Below are 12,819 nucleotides of genomic sequence, written 5' to 3'. Positions count from 1 at the left end.
TCACGTTTTCCGGACCCCTGAGGCTGTGTCACCAGCCATGGTCACTCAAATAGGCCCAGAATAAAACTCTTTACAGACTTTGACTCTTTTTGGTCAACATAACCTAACCCTAAACATAATCCTCCTGGGGAAGGTAAGATCACAGGCATCTCTTTTCCTCCTTCGATTTGGGTGTGTATTTCCTGATTTCTCTACAGTTTTCAGGCATTCGCTGTGTGATCTAGAAAAGCTACGTTGTCTCGTTCCATCGCCAGGCTGGAGTGCAGTGGCGCGATCTCAGCTCACTGCAACCTCCGCCTCCCGCGTTCAAGCGATTCTCCTGCTTCAGCCTCCTGAGTAGGTGGGATTACAGGCACGAGCCACCACACCTGGTTAATTTTTGTATTTTTAGTAGAGACGCAGTTTCACCATATTGGCCAGGCTGGTCTCTATCTCTTGACCTCGCGATCCGCCCTCCTTAGCCTCCAAAGTGCTGGGATTACAGGCGTGAGCCATCGCGACCATCCACAAATCCTATTTTCTTTTTCTTCCTTGGAAAGCATCGCTGGACATTTATCCTGTCCCAGTATTTGAGTGAAACTTCTTTTAGCATTTCAGCGCAGTGACCATGATACTCCCTTTCCTTTCCTTCTCGTTATGGGAAACTCGGTTCTAACCCAGAGGCCTTGGCCTCCAGGACCCAGTCAGGCAGCCCTGGACTTGACCCTAAAAGGGAGTAAAGACAAATGCGAAGTTCAGTCCCGGGTTCAGGGCTGCCAAAGCTCATAGCCTGGAGCTTCTTAACCTTTAGGCGTGGTAGAGACGTTTAAAACAGCCCCTAAACTTGAGGAGCCCGTAGGCTCATGGGAAATAGAGTCCGGTACTTGTCCTGGGACCAGCGGCGGGCCCTGGGAGGCGGACTTCCGGTGCATTCCCGCGCGTGTGTACCTTTGGCTGTGTGCATGTTCGCGCATGCGCGCCGCCGCCGCCGCACTGCCCTCGCTTCCTGTGCGTCCTCATGTCACCGCTTACTCTGGTTCCCAGGCTTTGGCTCCAGTGGACGGGAATCACGGAGCCTGCGGAGCTGGACGCTGACCGCCAGGGCCAGCACCTAGACGGGCGCGGAGCTGTGCGGGCCAGGGTTCGCGCGAGCCGGAGGCAGGCTCGAGCGGGGACCCCGGAGCGTGAACCCCGGAGCCGGCGGCGCTGGGGCCAGAGGGACCGGGAGGGAGGTGGCGGAGGTGGCGGAGGCGAAGGGGCGGCGGGACCCGGCCCTGGCCTGTGTGTGTCCTTGGTGGCCTGGCCCAGGCCGCCGCTGTATGGTGAGCCCCAGGGAGGCGGATATGGGCCGCGGGAAGGACACCCGCCTGGATTTGCCCCTAGACCCGGCCCGGGCCCCTCTGGTGCACAACAGCCTTGGTGAGGTGGAGAGGAGGGGACCTCGCGAGCAGACGCGCGACGGCAGGCCCGCCCCGGCCTCTCGGGAGCCGTGGGGCAGAGGCTGCCGAGCCCCAGGAGGGTAGGTCTTGGGTTTTCGGGCTCGGAGCGAGAAGGGCCTGGGTGAAGTCACCGTGTCTTGGGAACCTTAGAGTGTGGGGCAGGGGGAGGGTCCCGATCGCTTGCAGGAGAGACGGGTGTTTGGGTTTGAGGGCAGGGTCTGGCTGCACCGAACAGGCGCTGCATGGGAAGATCTGGGAGGAGGAGGCTTACGGGGACGTGGAGGGTGTCACCAGCCTCAGCTGCGGACGTCGTCTCCACTCCCCACTAACCCCTAACAGCCCTTCCTCCTCCTCTCCGTGCTCCAGATTTCGACCGCCTCTAAACGTCTGTCAGCACCTCTGTTCTCTCATTTAAGTATCTGCTGATTCCCCCCTTAGATCTGCCCTGGAGAATCGTAGTAATGCAGGAACAGTCTGCAGGGATTCTCTCTTGCTGCCTCAGTTGCTAGGGGAAGAGACTGGGCCTTAGCAGGTGGACGACTTGACCAGGTCACCGGCTTTGTGGGTAGAGGTGCTCATAGTAGAACTCAGGAGTCTTATCTCCCAGGCCAGTGTTCTTTCTCTTGTATCCTAGTTTTCTTAATAGAAGATTATTAGGTGCAGCAATAACCAAATTCAGTTAGATAATTTAGAAACAAAACCATATTTTATACACGTTCATTTCTGAGGGCTCACATACTCAATTCCTATGGCTTTTTTGATTTTAAGCAGTTTAAAGAGGCAATAAGGAAATGCGGGCGAATGCAGTGGCTCACACCTGTAATCCCAGCACTTTGCGGGGCTAGGGCAAGAGTATCCCTTGAGACCAGGATTTAGAGACCAGCCTAGGCAACATAGGGAGACCCTGACTCTACAAAAAATACAAAAGTAGCCACACATGCTGGGATGCACCTGTGGTCCCAACTACTCAGGAGGCTGAGGTGGGAGGATCGATGGAGCCCAGCAGGTTGAGGCTGCAGTGAGCTGTGAATGCAACACTGCACTCCAGCCTGGGTGGTAGATTGAGACCCTGTCTCAACAAACCACAAAAAACATGAGCCGTATGATGGGATTTTTTTTTTCTTTTTGCAGGTTGTATTTGATGATGGCAGATTGTAAAAGGAGTCATGTTACCCATAAGAGTCTAACTCGTCTAGTTACTACCTGATTATCTTAGAGTTACAAAGTTACAAGTGCATGCTTCCCCATCACTCGTGTGTGTGTGTGTGTGTGTGTGTGTGTGTGTGTGTGTTGAGACAGTGTCTCTCACCCAGTCTCGGGTGCAGCAGCGTGGTCTCGGCTCACTGTAACCTCTACCTCCCAGGTTCAAAGGATTCTAGTGCCTCAGCTTCCTGAGTAGCTGGGACTACAGGCATGTGACACTATGCCTGGCTAATTATTTTGTTATTTTTAAGTAGAGAGGGGATTTCGCCGTGTTGGCCGAGGCAGGCGGATCACTTGAGGCCAGAATTCGAGACCAACCTGGCCAACATGGCGAAACCCTGTATCACTCTTATAGGCCCTTCTGAGTGTTTGAAGGCTGAGTGTTCACAGGGTGTTAGCCTATTGAGCTTTCTTTTGTGGTTCTTTTTTTTTTTTTTTTTTTTTTTTTTTTTTTTTTTTGTTGAGACGGAGTCTCGCTCTGTCGCCCAGGCTGGAGTGCAGTGGCCGGATCTCAGCTCACTGCAAGCTCCGCCTCCCGGGTTTACGCCATTCTCTCGCCTCAGCCTCCCGAGTAGCTGGGACTACAGGCGCCCGCCATCTCGCCTGGCTAATTTTTTGTATTTTTTTTAGTAGAGACGGGGTTTCACCGTGTTAGCCAGGATGGTCTCGATCTCCTGACCTCGTGATCCGCCCGTCTCGGCCTCCCAAAGTGCTGGGATTACAGGCTTGAGCCACCGCGCCCGGCCCTCTTTTGTGGTTCTTACGCAGGAGATTCCTGCCTTTGCAAGCCAGAGCACTTATGACTTCAGTGACCTGCTTCTCCCCCTCTAGGTCTACCAGCCACAGTCTCTGCACGTTTCCAAGAGCAGCAGAAAATGAACACATTGCAGGTGAGTTTTCCTGCTTATGTATATGTTCCACTACTTTATTTTATGATGCATTATCAGAGGTTTGTAAGAATTCATGCTTTTTTTTTCTTTTTTTTTTTGAGATGGGGTCTTGCTCTGTTGCCCAGGCTGCAGTGCAGTGGCATGACCTCGTTTCACTGCAGCCTCCACCTCCTGGGTTCAAGCGATTCTCCTGCCTCAGCCTCCCAAGTAGCTGGGATTACAGGTGTGTGCCACCATGCCCAGCTAATTTTTTGTATTTTTAGAAGAAACAGGGTTTCATCATGTTGGCCAGGCTGGTCTCAAACTCCTGACCTCAGGTGACCCCGCCTCAGCCTTCCAAAATGCCGGGATTACAGGCATGAGCCACCGTGCCCAGCCAGGATTCATACTTTAAAATGGGAATGTGGAACTAGACATTACCCTGTAAAATGTAGTGAGTGTGGCAGATCAGCACCAAAAGTGATTTGTGAAGCTTATATGTATGGGTAGTATATTTTAAGGCTGTGGAAATTGAGCCGCACCCATGGCTGATATTCTTGGCAGTCGTCACAAAAGGAAAATGCCATTTGCATTAGTCCATTCTTACACTGCTATAGAGAAATAACCGAGACTGGGTAATTTATAAAGAGAAGAGGTTGAATTGCCTCCCGCCTGCAGGCTCTGTCATAGGAAGCGTGACTGAGGAGGCCTCAGGGCACTTACAGTCACGGGGAAGGCGAAGGGAAAGCAGGTACATCTGCCATCACCAGAGCAGGAGGAAGAGGGAGGGGGAGGCGCTACACACTTTTAAACAACCACGTGTTGTGATAACTCACTCAGTATCAGGAGAACAGCACCAAGAGGGAAATTGCCCCCATGATCCAGTCACCTCCCACCAGGCCCCACCTCCAACAATGGGGAATACAATTGAACATGAGATTTGGGCGGCGACACAAACCAAAACCATATCACCATCCGTGACATCGTTTGCATTGTCACCCTCCATGACATGGTTTGCATTGATTATAAGGAGAAACCGATTTTGTTACTTGTGGATTTAAAAGATTTTCTAGGACTTGGAAAAATTTCTTCATTCAAGATGATATAATTATGGATAGCTTTCCTGATAACAACCATTACATTACCGTAACTTATGGCTTATTCTTGGTGCTTATGTAAGCAGAGGGCCTGCTGCCCAAGGAGGACTTGGTGCATATCATTTTTCCAGAGACAGAAATTCTGTGGTCCAAGTAGACAGAATTCTGTTTTTACTGTTGAGTCCTAGATCATGGGGGAATGAATGACGTGATCATCCTTCAAATACTTGTTCTTCTTTCTGTTTGGGTTGCACAGCAAGCAATACAGTTACTCTCTTGTGAAGATTTCCTATTTCTGTTTCTCATTTCAGTTCTCAGCGTTTTAGTTTTGTCCTTTTCACGTTGCTGAGTCAGTCAGTAAACATTACTGGTGATTTAATTGCAGTCAAATCCAGTGGGCATTTCCTAGCCCTACCTCACAGGACCCTTTGTCTGCCTTTGACATCTGTTACTTCCAAACTGATATTTTCTCCATGGAGTCTCTCTTTTCTTGGCTTTTGAAGAGATTCATCTGTAAGTATTTCTGTTTGTCTTTAAATGATGAAGTCTGTTTTGTTTTGTTTCTTTTTTTCTTTTTTTGAGATAGGGTCTTGCTCTGTCACCCAGGCTAGAGTGTAGAGACGTGATCACAACTCACTGCAGCCTCAATCTCCTGGGCTCACACGATCCTCCTGCCTCAGCCTCCTGCGTAGCTGGGACTACAGGCGCACGCTGCGACACCCGGCTAATTTTTTTCTGTATTTTAGTAGAGACTGGGTTTCACCGTGTCACCCAGGCTGGTCTTGAACTCCTGAGCTCAGGCAATCTGCCCGCCTCGGCCCCCCAAAGTGCTAGGATTACAGGCGTGAGCCACTGCTCCCGGCCTAGAGATGTATTCTCACTGGATTGCTTAGGCTGATCTCAAACTCCTGGCCTCAAGCGATCCTTCTGCCTCAGCTTTCCAGAGTCCTGGGACTCATGCCTGGCCTGGACCCAGTGTTTTTTTTTTTTTTTGAGACGGAGTCTTGGTCTGTCACCCAGGCTGGAGTGCCTGGCTCACTGCAAGCTCCACCTCCTGGGTTCACACCATTCTCCTGCCTTAGCCTCCGGAGTAGCTGGGACTACAGGTGCCCGCCACCACGCCCGGCTAATTTTTGTATTTTGTTTAGTAGAGACGGGGTTTCACCATGTTAGCCAGGATGGTCTCAAGGCCTGGATCCACTTTTATCCATGTCCAAATGGTGTTTTTCCCTGAACTGTTTTTGATTTTCTTCCACCTCATGTGAACTGTAGTGTCAGCTTATCTAGTTTCAGGAAAAAGCTTTTTGGTATTTTTATTGAGACTGCATATTTATAAAGTAATTTAGGGTAACTGATATCTTTGTATTATTAAGTTGACCTTAATAATACAACTAATATTTTTTGTTTTTTTTAAATAGAGATCGGGTTTCACCATGTTGTCCAGGCTGGTCTTGAACTCCTGACCTCAGGTGATCTGCCCACCTCGGCCTCCCAAAGTGTTGGGATTATAGGTGTGAGCCACCGTGCCCGAGCACTTTTACTTTTTCTTATATTCCTCTAATTGTTTTCTCTAATTGTAGATAATGAGCATTTTATTATTAATACCTTGTTCTTGATCTTAGTGGGAGGTATGTAGTTTTTCCCTGTTAAGTAAAATCCTGACTTTTGGACCAAGAAGACTGAGGCATAAATACGTGTGTGTGTGTGTGTGTGTGTGTGTGTGTGTGTGTGTGTGTATATGTGTGTGTATATGTATATACACACACACTGTATATATGTGCTTGTGTGTAATTGAAATACATATGTCACATATATATCATACGTACTATTGCATATTAGGGTGTAATATTTGCATTTGTGTATAATTGAAGTTAATGAATGTTAATGTAGTCCCAGCTGCTCACTCGGGAGGCTGGGCAGGAAGATGGCTTGAACCCACGAGCTTGATGCTGCAGTGAGGTATGACTGAGCCATTGCACTCCAGCCTGGGCAATAGAGGGAGACCCTGTCTCAAAAACCAAAATGAAAAAAAGATTCTTTTAATTTTTTTGTGCTCGTAATGTGGATAGCTTGACTAGGAAAAAAACAAGTCCACTCTGCCTTTATTAGGAAGTAAATGTGAATTTGTTTTAGTTGCAAAGCCTCATTCCTTCTGTTCAGCTGCCCCCTAGTGACTCCGTGTGTGAAGAGTAAGGTCTGAGCTGTTCGGATGCTCTGCATAATCTTTTTTAGTAAGTATTGCTGGCACGAGAACTACAATTGAAGATTTTATCCTGAGAGTTTTTTTTTTTTTTTTTCAAGATAGTGATTTTAGGGCTAATAGTTTCATGTCTTTTTTTTTTTGGTTTTCTTTTTAAGAGACGGAGTCTCACTCTGTTGCCCAGGCTGGAGTGCAATGGCGCTATCTTGACTCACTGCAACCTCTGCCTCCTGAGTTCAAGCAGTTCTCCTGCGTCAGCCACCTGAGTAGCTGGGACTAAAGGCACGCACCAACACGCTTGGCTAATTTTGTATTTTTAGTAGAGACGGGTTTCTCCATGTTGACCAGGCTGGTCTCCAACTCCTGACCTCACATGATCCGCCTACCTTGGCGTCCCAAAGTGCTGGGATTACAGGCATGAGCCACTGCGCCTGGCTAGGGATAATAGTTTTTTATGTCCTTTATAAAACTGTGAGCAGTGCTATTGCTAAGAAAGATGAGTTATATAAAGGACTCAGTTACTCAATTCAAACCATGTTCCTAGTAACTGGTACATTTCAGGTGGTTTTCTGTTGAGTTAGTCTTCTTTAAGGCTCTGTTTAGTTAGACTAACTTTTAAATTATTTTATCATTTTAAATGATTTTGACTTTTCTGGCCAGTGATGAAGGCAGTTTAGTGTCATTAGTTTTAGTATAAGAAAATAGACACTTCCATAAATAGGATTGGTCCTGTAAAAAGAGAAATCTCTCTATTTTTTATATATATATATACACATACATATAGATATATATAAATATATAGAGATGGATATATAAAAATATATAGATATATACAATATCTATATATATATAAATATGTGTGTGTGTGTGTGTGTGTATATATATATATATATTTTTTTTTGGAGATGGAGTCTCACTCTGTTGCCTAGGCTGGAGGTCAGTTCCATGATCTTGGCTCACTGCAACCTCCACCTGCCAGGTTTAAGCGATACTCCTGCCTCAGCCTCCCGAGAAGCTGCGACTACAGGTGTGCACCACCATGCCTGGCTGATTTTTTTGTATTTTTAGTGGAGACGGGGTTTCATCTTGTTGCCCAGGCTGGTCTTGAACTCCTGACCTCAGGTGATCTGCCCACCTTGGCCTCCCAAGGCTCTGGGATTTCAGATGTGAGCCACCGCACCCAGCCTAAGATCTCTATTTCTTTTTGTTTGTTTTTTGTGTCTAGATACATATTTCTTATTCTTCCTCCACTTGCTTTTGGCCTATGGCTGAGACTGTAAACACGGAGCTTCGTGTCTTCGTGTGAAGGTGGTGTTCTTCCGGAAACGCCCGTGTCCCCGGGGTGGGTCTCGTGAAGCAAGCGCTTTACCAAGACGAGAGATACAAGCTTCCTAACCGGGAGATTGTGAAAGGGGAGGGAATGTGGGCAGAATCCTGAGCACAAGTGGTTAGACTTCATTGACAAACCGGGGGCGGCAGTACGGAGGTTCTGAGCATGCATTTGAAGCCAGACCCACTCCTCTTACGGAGGATTTATCAGGAGGGATAAGGAGAGCTGCAGCACATCAGTGTTGGACCCACTGCATCGCCTGTGGTGCATTGGTTGACCATAGGAGCTTCAGAGCATTCCAGGAGGTCTGGTTCTTTGATGACTCATCAAGATTTGGAGCACAGATACCCATGCACTGCAATAGTGACGCTTTCGTCACCTGGGGTTTTGTTTTCATGTCACTTTAAGAATGTGCCATGTGATCGTATTTCTAATCCTTTTCACTCTGGAATCCTGTCCTCACCATATTAATGTTGAATAGCATCTCAGGTTTCATTTCACAATGCGCGCCTGGAGTTGGAAGGAGTTCAACAGACGGACAGTTTTTGTTTATCAACCAGCGGCTTTGTGACCCAGCAAAGGTATTTACAATTTTTTTGTATTAGTTTATCCTTTATGCCTTTCACTTTTAATGGATAACTTTTTTTCTGATAATAGGCAGATAACATGGAACTCAGGACTTTGAGAAACACGGCTTTAATGTTATCTTATTTTGGGCGCTTACAGAAGTCTACTGCAGATGGCCCCCAACTTAAAATGTTTCAACTGAAGATTTTTCTAGCTGGGCACAGTGGCTCATGCCTGCCATCCCATCACTTTGGGAGGCCGAGGTGGGTGGATTGCTTGAGACCAGGAGTTCGAGACCAGCCTGGCCAACATAACAAAACCTCGTCTCTACTAAAATACAAAAAATACCCAGGTGTGGTAGCCCACACCTGTAATCCCAGCTACATGGGAGGCTGAGGCAGGAGAATCGCTTGAACCTGGGAAACAGAGGTTGCAGTGAGCCGAGATTGTGCTACTGCACTGCAGCCTGGGTGACAGAGTGAGACTGTGTCTCAAAAAAATCTTTATTTTTCTACTACTTTACCTTGTTGCGAAAGTTATTTTTGCCTTAAATACCATCCTTCAAATACCTATGTAACCATTTTTTTTTGGTATAGTATTCAATAAATTACAGAAGATATTCAATATTTTATTATAAAATAGGTGTTGTGTTATTTTGCCTGTAGAGTAATGTAAGTATTCTAAGGCAAGGCTGAGATAGGTTATCACAAAGGCATTTTTGACATACAATATTTTCAACTTATGGGTTTATCAGGGCATAACCCTATCATGAGTCAAGGAGCGTATCTATCTGTGTACAGTTTTTTTTGTTGTTGTTTTTTTTTTGTTTTTTTGGTTTTTTTGAGACAGAGTCTTGCTCTGTTGCCTAGGGCGGAGTGCAATGGTGCGATCTTGGCTCACTGCAACCTCTACCTCCTGGGTTCAAGTGATTCTCCTGCCTCAGACTCCCAAGTAGCTGGGATTACAGGTGCGTACCACTACACCTGGCTAATTTTTTGTACCTTTAGTAGAGATGGGATTTCACCATGTGGCCAGGATGATCTTGAACTCCTGACCTCGTGATCTGCCTGCCTTGGCCTCCCAAAGTGCTGGGATTACAGGCATGAACCACCGCACCTGGCCTCTGTGTATAGTTTTTTAAATTGCATATACGTGAGTGTGTTTGTATGTGAATATATACATTATATATGTTGTGTGTATATATACATAAATATATAAACACTTGTTAATTACCAGTATATTTATTATTATAAAAACTAAAACTATTTGAAGAAACTAAACATTTTATAACATTCTGTGTCACTGTTCAGTATAGACTGATTACATGGTTTCTATATTTTCTTTCTTTTTTTTTTTTTTTGAGACGGAGTCTTGCTCTTTCGCCCGAGCTGGAGTGCAGTGGCCGGATCTCAGCTCACTGCAAGCTCCGCCTCCCGGGTTTTACGCCATTCTCCTGCCTCAGCCTCCGGAGTAGCTGGGACTACAGGCGCCCGCCACCTCGCCCAGCTAGTTTTTTGTATTTTTAGTAGAGACGGTGTTTCACCATGTTAGCCAGGATGGTCTCGATCTCCTGACCTCGTGATCCGCCCGTCTCGGCCCCCCAAAGTGCTGGGATTACAGGCTTGAGCCACCGCGCCCGGCCGGTTTCTATATTTTCTATAGATTTCTATATTTTCTCTTCTTTCTATTTTCCTAGGAAAATAAGGGTTCAGATTGCTTCTGCCTCAAATGTAAACCGATCATCTTGATATGATTACAACACAACATTGTACCTCAGTAATATTTTCTGTTTCTCTTTTTTTTTGAGACAGTCTCGCTTTGTCGCCCAGGCTGGAGTGCAGTGACTCGATCTCGGCTCACTGCAACCTCCACCTCCCAGGTTCAAGCAATTCTCCTGCTTCAGCCTCCTGAGTAGCTGGGATTACAGGTGCATGCTGCCATGCCCGGCTAATTTTTTGTATTTGAGTAGGGATGGGGTTTCACTGTTCGAGAACTCCTGAGCTCAGGCAATCCCTCGGCCTCCCAAAGTGCTGGGATTACAGGCATGAGCCACCGCTCCTGGCCCCTGTTTTTTAATGATGCTTTAGAATTTGCTTGTAATCTGCCAGATGTGCTTGAACTTCTAAATTTTTTGACCTGTAGTGTGATGGATTCATAATTATTATTTATATTATATTATAATTATTTATATTAATTATAACTATTAATAATTAATGTGATTTTTGGTTTATTTCTAATGACATCTTAATGTCATAAATATGTTTCTGTGTACATTGAATGTGTTTTATGAATATTTAAGCTGTGCCCGCATTTCACTAGAATTTCTCGTAGAGTAACTTTAGGTTGGAAAAAGATTCAGTTTTAGGGATCTATGATTAGCGAAATATCACTTCATGAGTTGTGAGGAAACTTTTGGTGATGGATATATTCATTATCTTGATTGTGGGGATAGTTTCACAGGTGTTTGTGTATATGTCAAAATTTGTGAAATTGTAGACTTTAAATTTAAGTAGTTTATTCCATGTTAGTCATATCTCAGTAAAGCTGTTAAAAAGATGTATCCTTAGGCCAGGTGTAGTGACTCACGCCTATAATCCTAGCACTTTGGGAGGCCAAGGTGGGCGGATCAACTGAGATCAGGAGTTCGAGACCAGCCTGGCCAACGTGGTGAAACCCTCCCTGTACTAAAAATACAAGAATTATCTGGTTGTGGTGGCATGTGCCTGTAATCCCAGCTACTCTGGAGGCTGAGTCAGGATAATCACTTGAGCCCTGAAGGTGGAGGTTGCAGTGAGCCAAGATCACACCATTACACTCCAGTCTGGGTAACAAGAGTGAGACCCCATCTCAAAAAAAAGAAAAAATAAATCCTGCCTGTAGTCCAAGCTACATGGCAGGCTGAGGCGGGAAGATGACTTGAGCCTGGGGGGTTGAGGCTGCAGTGAGCCGTGATTGCTCCACTGCACTCCAGCCTATGACAAGACGAGACCTTGGCTCAGTCAAACAAAAAAAATTCCCTTTTAAGAACATACTGGTTGGTTAGAATAGTATGTTGTTAGAATGTGGAGGGCCGGGAACATTTGTCATTTATTCTTTTCTACTCCTTGTATTTTGTGCAGGTCTCCAGACTTGTGAATGAGGTCTACCACATGTATAATCGACATCAGTATCCATTTGTTGTTCTTAACATTTCTGTTGATTCAGATAAGTTCCGTTGGCATTTCAGTACAACTAGTAACTAATGCCTCAAAGAATAAAATGAAGCCGGGTGCGGTGGCTCACGCCTGTAATCCCAGCACTTTGGGAGGCCAAGGCGGGCAGATCACAAGGTCAGGAGATCAAGACCATCCTGGCTAACACGGTGAAACCCCATCTCTACTAAACAAAATACAAAAAAGTAGCCAGGTGTGGTGGCAGGTGACTGTAGTCCCAGCTACTCGGGAGGCTGAGGCAGGAGAATGGTGTGAACCTGGGAGGCAGAGCTTGCAGTGAGCCGAGATCGCGCCACTGCACTCCAGCCTGGGCGACAGAGCGAGACTCTGTCTCAAAAAAAAAAAAAGAATAAAATGAAATTATACAGCTCTGCTCTGACCGGAATGAGATAACATTTTATGGTCATGTAAATTTGTCTGTTTTTTTGAGACAGGGTCTTGCTCAGGGTTTCACCATCCATGTCCTGTAATCCCAGCATTTTGGGAGGCTGAGGTGAACGGATAAGTTAAGGTCAGGAGTTCAAGACCATCCTGGCTAACACGGTGAAACCCCGTCTCTACTAAAAATACAAAAAAAACTAGCCGGGCGAGGTGGCGGGCGCCTGTAGTCCCAGCTACTTGGGAGGCTGAGGCAGGAGAATGGGTGAACCTGGGAGGCGGAGCTTGCAGTGAGCCAAGATCGCACCACCGCACTCCAGCCTGGGCGACAGAGCCAGACTCCGTCTCAAAACAAACAAACAAAAAAACCGTAACAGTATAGTTTAATCTGTTTTTAATTTGAAGTTATTCAGCCTGTCCTTTTCTGTGATTTGTTGCTTTCTCTCATTATTTTGTTTGTGAGATTCACCCCAGTCATGCGGCAAAATTTGTTTTTTCATTCGCTATACTGTGTTCCATTACAGTCAGATACCGTAATTTGTGAA

The 12,819-nt window shown here is 46.2% G+C and overlaps 1 protein-coding gene across 3 annotated transcripts; it reads left to right on the top strand.

The window, feature by feature from the left end:
• The first annotated feature begins 476 nt into the window (after positions 1 to 476).
• On the top strand, positions 477 to 12,011 carry LOC117072728 (mismatch repair endonuclease PMS2-like). 3 transcript variants are annotated; one of them, XR_004432917.1, is made up of 5 exons: positions 477 to 1,498; positions 3,453 to 3,511; positions 4,899 to 5,100; positions 8,599 to 8,698; positions 11,804 to 11,827. XR_004432917.1 is itself a non-coding variant. In XM_033193125.1 (4 exons), exons 1-4 carry the CDS (start codon positions 1,299 to 1,301, stop codon positions 11,924 to 11,926), a joined length of 474 nt encoding a protein of 157 aa, XP_033049016.1. In that variant the 5' UTR covers positions 491 to 1,298; the 3' UTR covers positions 11,927 to 12,011. The 3 variants fall into 3 exon arrangements, 2 of the variants coding, with proteins under 2 accessions (XP_033049016.1, XP_033049017.1); XM_033193125.1 differs by lacking the exon at positions 4,899 to 5,100 and having other exon boundaries at positions 491 to 1,498; positions 8,607 to 8,698; positions 11,804 to 12,011; XM_033193126.1 differs by lacking the exons at positions 4,899 to 5,100; positions 11,804 to 11,827 and adding an exon at positions 10,381 to 10,493 and having other exon boundaries at positions 491 to 1,498.
• Positions 12,012 to 12,819: the final 808 nt, after the last annotated feature.

Source organism: Trachypithecus francoisi, unplaced genomic scaffold, assembly GCF_009764315.1.
Source record: "Trachypithecus francoisi isolate TF-2019V2 unplaced genomic scaffold, Tfra_2.0 Lachesis_group4, whole genome shotgun sequence".
NCBI lineage: Eukaryota > Metazoa > Chordata > Mammalia > Primates > Cercopithecidae > Trachypithecus > Trachypithecus francoisi.
This window is presented reverse-complemented; position numbering and strand designations above follow the sequence as displayed.

What these genes read in the sequence shown, in the direction of transcription:
- LOC117072728 (XM_033193125.1), top strand. Translation starts at nt 1,299, where the DNA reads ATGGTGAGCCCCAGGGAGGCGGATATGGGCCGCGGGAAGGACACCCGC. An exon ending in GGCTGCCGAGCCCCAGGAGG is followed by an intron (nt 1,499 to 3,452) that starts GTAGGTCTTGGG and finishes CTCCCCCTCTAG; the next exon opens with GTCTACCAGCCACAGTCTCT. An exon ending in GGCTTTGTGACCCAGCAAAG is followed by an intron (nt 8,699 to 11,803) that starts GTATTTACAATT and finishes TATTTTGTGCAG; the next exon opens with GTCTCCAGACTTGTGAATGA.